General features: G+C 48.7%; 1 protein-coding gene across 1 annotated transcript; it reads left to right on the forward strand.

Annotated features, from left to right (window-relative positions):
* Positions 1-2,200: 2,200 nt before the first annotated feature.
* Positions 2,201-5,281, forward strand: DFL_006145 (uncharacterized protein; the record flags this gene model as incomplete). The annotated part of the gene is made up of 5 exons (XM_067635517.1): positions 2,201-2,333; positions 2,427-2,548; positions 2,702-2,854; positions 2,930-2,971; positions 3,032-5,281. The coding sequence occupies 5 exons, from the start codon at positions 2,201-2,203 to the stop codon at positions 5,279-5,281; spliced, it is 2,700 nt and encodes an 899-aa protein (XP_067489937.1).
* Between the last annotated feature and the right edge of the window lie 1,608 nt (positions 5,282-6,889).

The following is a 6,889-nucleotide window of genomic DNA, read 5'->3' on the forward strand; positions in this document are numbered from 1 at the left end:
GCTTCGTTCGAGCTTCCAGAAGCCGTGGGATCGGACGGAGATTGTAGTAACCCGCCTTGCCTGATATCAGTGGTGTCACAATCCTAGATTGCATCTTGGGGAAGGTTTGCTCGTACCATATGGAAAACGTAATTGCTCTTCACATGATAATAACTATGGATAATGTTGTGTAAAACTCATCGAAGCCAGGATTATGATGAGCAACCGCGCGCCATCCTCGAACAATCAGTTCGCATTTTAGTTGGGACGTCGTCGAGCAGGGACTCGACAATACTGAGGGTAGAGAAGCAGAGGTATGGATACTAGCCCATACCTACCCAACCCCTTGTACCACCTATAGTATAGACCTGCATCCGTGCAGTGTTAGAAAATGTCAAAAAAAAAAAAAAAAAAAGGCGTAACCTCTAAATCCAGAATTCCGTTCGTGCATGCTGATGTTCGATCAGATTTAAAAACGCTTAACTGAGGTTACGCAGGAAGGACGACCGTAAAATTACGGCAAACTGTTTCAATTGACGGAACGGCTTAGGACACAGTATGAATACGGGATAAGTTCTAGGAGGGTAGCTGGCAAGCTCTGTCGGCAGAGGCATGCGCATGCGAACGCCCTCTCCATACTCATGCTCTCATGATAAGAAATGTGTTGGGGTTGTGGTTGTTGACAGACGGCGGGATAACCCGATCAGGTCTCCGACGCCGCCATTGCATCGCAGATATCTCTGAGGTTTATACCGATCATGATTTATCCAATGGACGTATTTTGGCATTTGATTTGGTTCGTAGGAGGCATCAAAGGCACCCAAAGCGACATTATTGATATATATTACAATTTCGACTGATATAATATTATAATACTGCGGATACGGAGAGCCGTATAATACAATATACTGTCATGGTCTCAGCTGGCTGACTGTGTTTTACCGGCTCGGAATGCTAGCCTGACCTCCCCGAAGCAAGTCGCCCCCGGAAAAAAAGCCTTCGCCCGTTAAACCTTCGCCCGTCCTCGTATAACTTAAATGTGTTCTGCTATTAATATTGACCGTGCGGATTCGATCCTCTTCTCAATAGGGGGGGTAGTCTGGTGTAAAGGACCTAGGCAATCCAATCCATATACCAAGTGTGAGTAGGTATTATATTGTCTATCACCTTACATTTGCATCATCGGGTTCTGTTCCTCTTCTAAACCTTATCGATATCGTCTGATATCAGACTACTAAGTACTTACTTACTTATACGTACTTACTTACAAACACCCATACCTACTCACTACCCATTGCCTATTGCCTGCTTATATACTTACCTAGTACTTCCTGACCTAGCCACTCAACCCAGACGTGGGCACCGGAAACTCTCCAGAAGTGGCAGGAGGGAGAAATCGGACCGACAAACGGAACCATCGGCTCAACCTACAACCAGCCCTCGTCATCCCGACAATTCGAGCGAGGGAAAGAAGTCAAGCTAATATACAAGCTAAACCAGTGCAGTGCAGAAGTTAATAGAGGCAAGGAAAAAACAGTTGGGAAAGAGGAGAGACGCCAGGAAGCCGACGCTGCCGTAAAGCCGAGACAATTTCCCAAAAGTCAAAGTGCGAGCCGATTCGGCCCAACAGCGCTTGTTGCCTGTTCCTGTTCCTGTTCTTCTGGCCGTTTGAAGCAGACCAGCCAGACGAGAAGGGAAGGGAAGGGAAGAGGACCGAACGAGGGAAGAATTAACAGGCCTTGCTTGACATAATAATATGCAAACCTCCCGCCGCTAAGGAACCGCTACATCGAAACTCTCCCAAACATTCATTCCGTTTCTCTCTCCCTCACTCACTTCTCTTTTTAATTCTCCCCCATCCCACTTACCCTTGCAGTGGACTCGGCCATCGACCTGACCGTTCAGTTTGGCATTCCAACCACGGATTCTGCCCAGCGCAAAAGGCGGCCCGGATCCTAGCACGCTACTTAGGTACATATTACATACATACAAAAGAGACACCCGCTTTTTGATTGGCCATTTTCGCGCATGCTCGTAGGCTTAAAAATCGCCGGGGGGTCATTTATACAGAAAGCATCGACTGCACAAGACTCGACTCGTGTTTGAAGTTTTTCCACGCCATTCGAATCCGGCAACATCAATCTTTCCGAACAGGCTTTCATCTCGTTCTCGGCCAGTGCCGTTTCGCCGCCAAACGATGGAGAAGACTGGGGCCGTGAAAATGCGCAGTTCAATCGCTTGTGCACGATGTCGAAAATCGAAGGTCAAATGCCTCAACAACGGTGTAAACACACCGTGCCGGGCTTGTGAGGCTACTGGGCGAGAATGCACCTATCCGCCTCCTGCAGTACCTGGTAATACGAATCCTCAGTCTACTGGCTAGTAGCTTACTGGCATCCTTGGCTTTTACGCAAAATACTCACGTTGGCGTATATTTATACATGTAGGAAGTTCACAGGCGCACACCCTCGCCCCCGCTTCGGCGACGGGTTCCTATTCGTCTCCATCGAACTCAATACATCATAGTGCCGTCAATGGGTCGCATGGAATGGGAGGAACTGGCCAAGAGGTAATGAGAATCCTGAATCTTTCTGTTCACTCGGTTCAATGCCTTGGGTGTGAACGTTCTTTATATATTTTTCGTCCTTTGTTTATTTTATTCTATTTTATTTCTGTGATAGAATCTTGAAGGCTAATTAAGATATCGTTTCCTCACCCGCAGAAACCAAGATCGAGACCGAAAAAACCTACAACAGGCCTTCAACATCCGTACACAACAGCGGTGCAAGCGGTTTACCCTCGGGATGGGTCACAGAGGCCTCTGACAGAGGCTTTGGATCCTAATGTGCTCACACCTACTGCCTGGTCCGGCATAGTGAGTCCAGTCCTTTTTTTCCGTTAACGAAGTGTCCTATGATGGGGGGGCCCTCTAACCACCGTAATTTTCTAGTACGACCTTCTCACAATGCATTATCCGCATCTTCCAATTCTCGTAAGATTATGGTGCCCGATTATCATTCGAATGACAAAAAAGAACTAACAGTTTTGCCAGCATCGACCCACATTCTTAAGACCCTTAACAGAAGCTCCAACCGATGCGGAGGCTGCCCACATCGCGACCCCGCCTGCAAACAGCACGTCCGCGACACCCCCTCCGTCACCTTCACCTTTAGTCCTCCTCGGTGTTCTCACGCTTACCGCACGGTTTTCGACACAACTTATAAAGCATCACAATACAACGGCTATTAATACTTCTGAGTATTATGCCACTGCTTTGAAGTCAAGGCTGATGACCCTGAATCCGCATGCGAACGACCCGGACGACGATGGTTTCCTTACACCAACTGTAGCGAAAGTGCAGGGGCTGATTATGCTGGCTGTCCATGAGCTTGGACAATCCCATGGTAAAAGTGCTTGGCAATGGCTAGGAATTGCTGCTAGGATGTGTCAGGTCCTAAACCTACCACCGAAAACTCCGAATCTTGTGAAAGGCTGGATTGCTGAAGAGTCGGAAAGGCGAACATGGTGGGCGGTTGTGATGCTCGACAGGATGTTAAGCAATACGGGAGGAAGTGGTGGGAGGGCATTTACGTACGGCTGGGAAAGAGTGCGAGGGGTCCCATTGCCGTGTTCCGAAAGATCTTGGCTTTTCAGCGAAAGAATCACCGCAGGGGTCCTCGATACGCCGATTCTGGATCACACGACTGCCACCCCGACATTTAGCGGCGATTCGTCTAGCGGTCACAGGAACGGAATCACAGATCCCGTAGTTGAATTTCCCAAAGAAGAGGAGAGTGTGCATGCCCGGCTTATCCGGCTAGTTGATATATGGGGCCGAGTGACAGTATACTTGTGCAATCCCACAACCTCACTTTCGACGGCGGAAACACTCGGACAGGAGCTAGAACGTTGGAAAGCAGGGCTTCCGAAGTCTCTTGCCTACAGCCACAAGAATCTTCTCGCGCACGTTGCCGAACGGTCTTCTTCGTCATACGCCCTCTTACACATCATATATTTCCTATCGATACTCTTGCTACACCGAGAATCTCTCCCTGTCTTGCCGCATTCGAGCTCCGCTCCGACGGCTCCAAATAAATGTTTCTCGGCTGCTCGAAAGATAACAGAAATCGCAAGAGAAATGAGCACATGGCTTTCACTTCCTCTTACCCCTATTATATGTTTTGCGATCTACGCGACAGCATGGGTGGGAACGTATGGGCTTCATTATCCTCACATGACTGGCCCTCCGGGTAATGGAATGGGAAGTAGAGATCCCACATTCTTACTTTGCATCATTGAAAGCTGGAGATCCAAATGGCGTGTCGCGGACGGCTGGGTTCGGGCGCTTGGCTCTCTTCACTCGTTTTTAAGAAGGAAGAGAAAGGCAGCCGAAATCGCTGATATGGCATCAAGTCGCAAGAGACGGCGTTCCGTTGGAAGTGACGATATCGCTTTACCGGAGCCTCAGTCCGCTACCCCGGGAGCTGAAGAAGCAGCCACCCTCAACGAGGAAATGAAAATATTTAATAAGACTATAACCGATTTCCTGACTTTATCTCTTGGAACTGGTGGAAGCTCATCTCGGGATGGGCACCGCCAAACGAAACGTTCAAAGAGCCATATCGGTTCGGGAGGTGGTGGGTCGGACACGGAGATGGCAAATGCACCCTCGGCCCCTGTTCCAGTACCGAATATTCCCTCCGTCAGTACACCAACCCCTGGCGACTCCTGGGTAGCGGTAAATAGAGACCCCAACCGTGCCTTACATGGACTGTTGGCCGCGGCCCAAGCCGGTGAGAGCAACAAGGATCAACCCCACCAACGTTCAGAGCCACCATCGAATGTTCCGACCCCTCCAACAAGTAACCCGTCAAATTGGAGTGCCGCGGAAACGACGGCCCAGCGATCAACAGCCCATTCACACTCTGATATAACATTACCCGAAAACACGGCGTCGAAAGCAGAACATCCAAGCGATCCCACCCACCCGGGGCCCCAAGCAGTCTCCCAGGCAACTCAGCATGCAGAGCCAAATGGAAGCACTACCTCACCAAGTCAGGCCATCACTAGCAATCATGGCCCAGGCTCCATTCAAGACACTGCTAAACCTGGTTCACCGTCCGAGTCGTCGGAAATTCACGAGAAGGATACAATTGCATTTGAAGGTTGGGGGACCCTTGGGCTCGCCAAAGTTGATTTGGTTGGGTTTACTGAAGGCAAGCTATGGCAAGATTGGGGCTGTGGCCAGCCCGGATGGTTTGACGCGAGTCACGATCGTTTAGCGGAAGGAGACGTTGAGTAGACCGGACGAAATTTTGCGCCTGAGACTCGTCACTATTCTATTGCTTGATTTCGTTTTCGCCTTAAGTTTTATTTCTGGGAGGACAATTTGGATATCTTTATATTGCCAGCTATATACCCTATTCATTTGGATATCCCTTTCCAATTCTCCTTTTCTTGCTCTTTTATTTTATCCTTGTCGAAATAAATCGCGTTTGATTCGAAGACCACTCATACAAGAGTGAGCTTGTGAGGTTGGCTTAGGTATGATAAAGGCAGTCTTATAGCTGTTCTCTTACACTTGTACGATATATTATTTCATGCTTCACTATTGGACGGGATACTCTATCCCGTAAGCTTATATTTATCTTGACCACCCAAGTTGTCGTATTTGTATGTACACGGTAAATTCCGAGAAACAAATTTTTTTATCTTTATTTTTCGAGAGAGGGAACATCGTTTTCATGCCCGTAGTGAGGTTGACACGGGTCATCGCCGGGTCGAATATGGTGAACTCCACTTGCGACTTTGAGTTAACAAGTGAACTAGGTAAGCAACCATTCTACCAGCATTAGGTGCAGATGGTTCTCAATCGCGCGAAATACCTGATGCTGACTGTGGCGCTGGGCACCTATAGTTATGCCGCTCGAGATATAGGCCGCCGATACGTAGAACCTGGACACATACTAGGAGGTAAGTACTTACTGGGTATGAGGCTAGCCCGATGTATCGAGATCCAACTTCCGCCACAACACACCTGGCCAGGTCTAAACCTTTCCGCACCATCTCGATGTAGATTAAGCTCAACCGCTATCATTTCATCCCCAAGGATGAATCCCGTAAGTAAAATTACGGCCCTCCCAAGAAAACGTCTCAAAGCTAAACTAGTAGCCTGGGAGTGCAAGCAGCCCGCGGACAATTTCATTGTTCTATTGAGCCTGTGCCTCCAATATAATGTAATTTCGACCGTCGCGGTTGGGTGAGGGACGGCAAGCCTCTAATCGAACGTCACGTTGAATAAATTCAATGCATGCATATGCAGGGCGGGATTCACGAGTATGTTCGCTCTACCCCAACGAGAGCACTCGAGCGTCCGAGTTGATAAGGACGGGAAAGGGGGTCCCAGAAATTGGGAAAGGCGGCGAAAGATGGGATCGAAAGTCTACTATAGCTTATATGTAGCCTACCTTAAGCGCCGGGGCACCTTGATTCGGCTTGGTGGTGTCGAAACCAACCAAGCCTCTTCGAAACATGGTTGGTCAGACGTGACCGGGACCAGCTCCACTTCTTACCGAGTCTCACGAACTACTCAGAGGTTTCTCCCTTTTTAAACTGCCCTTCTGCAGAGTCTCTCAAGAGTCGATATACATACATACCTTTATTTGCGCAAGGCGGTGGTAATAGTCGAATTGACTGCCGGCCGACGTGACCTATCCTTTCACATATACACACCTTTTCTCTTTTTTTTCCTTCGCATTTTCGTCCTATTGCAGTGCATTGAGGACTTGCCATCTGTTATCAGAGGTTCTTTCGCATACGAAGGTTCTGTCGGATCTGGAGGCGTACCAACCTAGAAATTTCGGACGAATTCTCAGCTTGGTTTCAGCTCCACCCTTTCCATATTGTGTGT

This window comes from Arthrobotrys flagrans (assembly GCF_004000055.1).
Source record: "Arthrobotrys flagrans strain CBS H-5679 chromosome Unknown unitig_9, whole genome shotgun sequence".
Taxonomy (NCBI): domain Eukaryota; kingdom Fungi; phylum Ascomycota; class Orbiliomycetes; order Orbiliales; family Orbiliaceae; genus Arthrobotrys; species Arthrobotrys flagrans.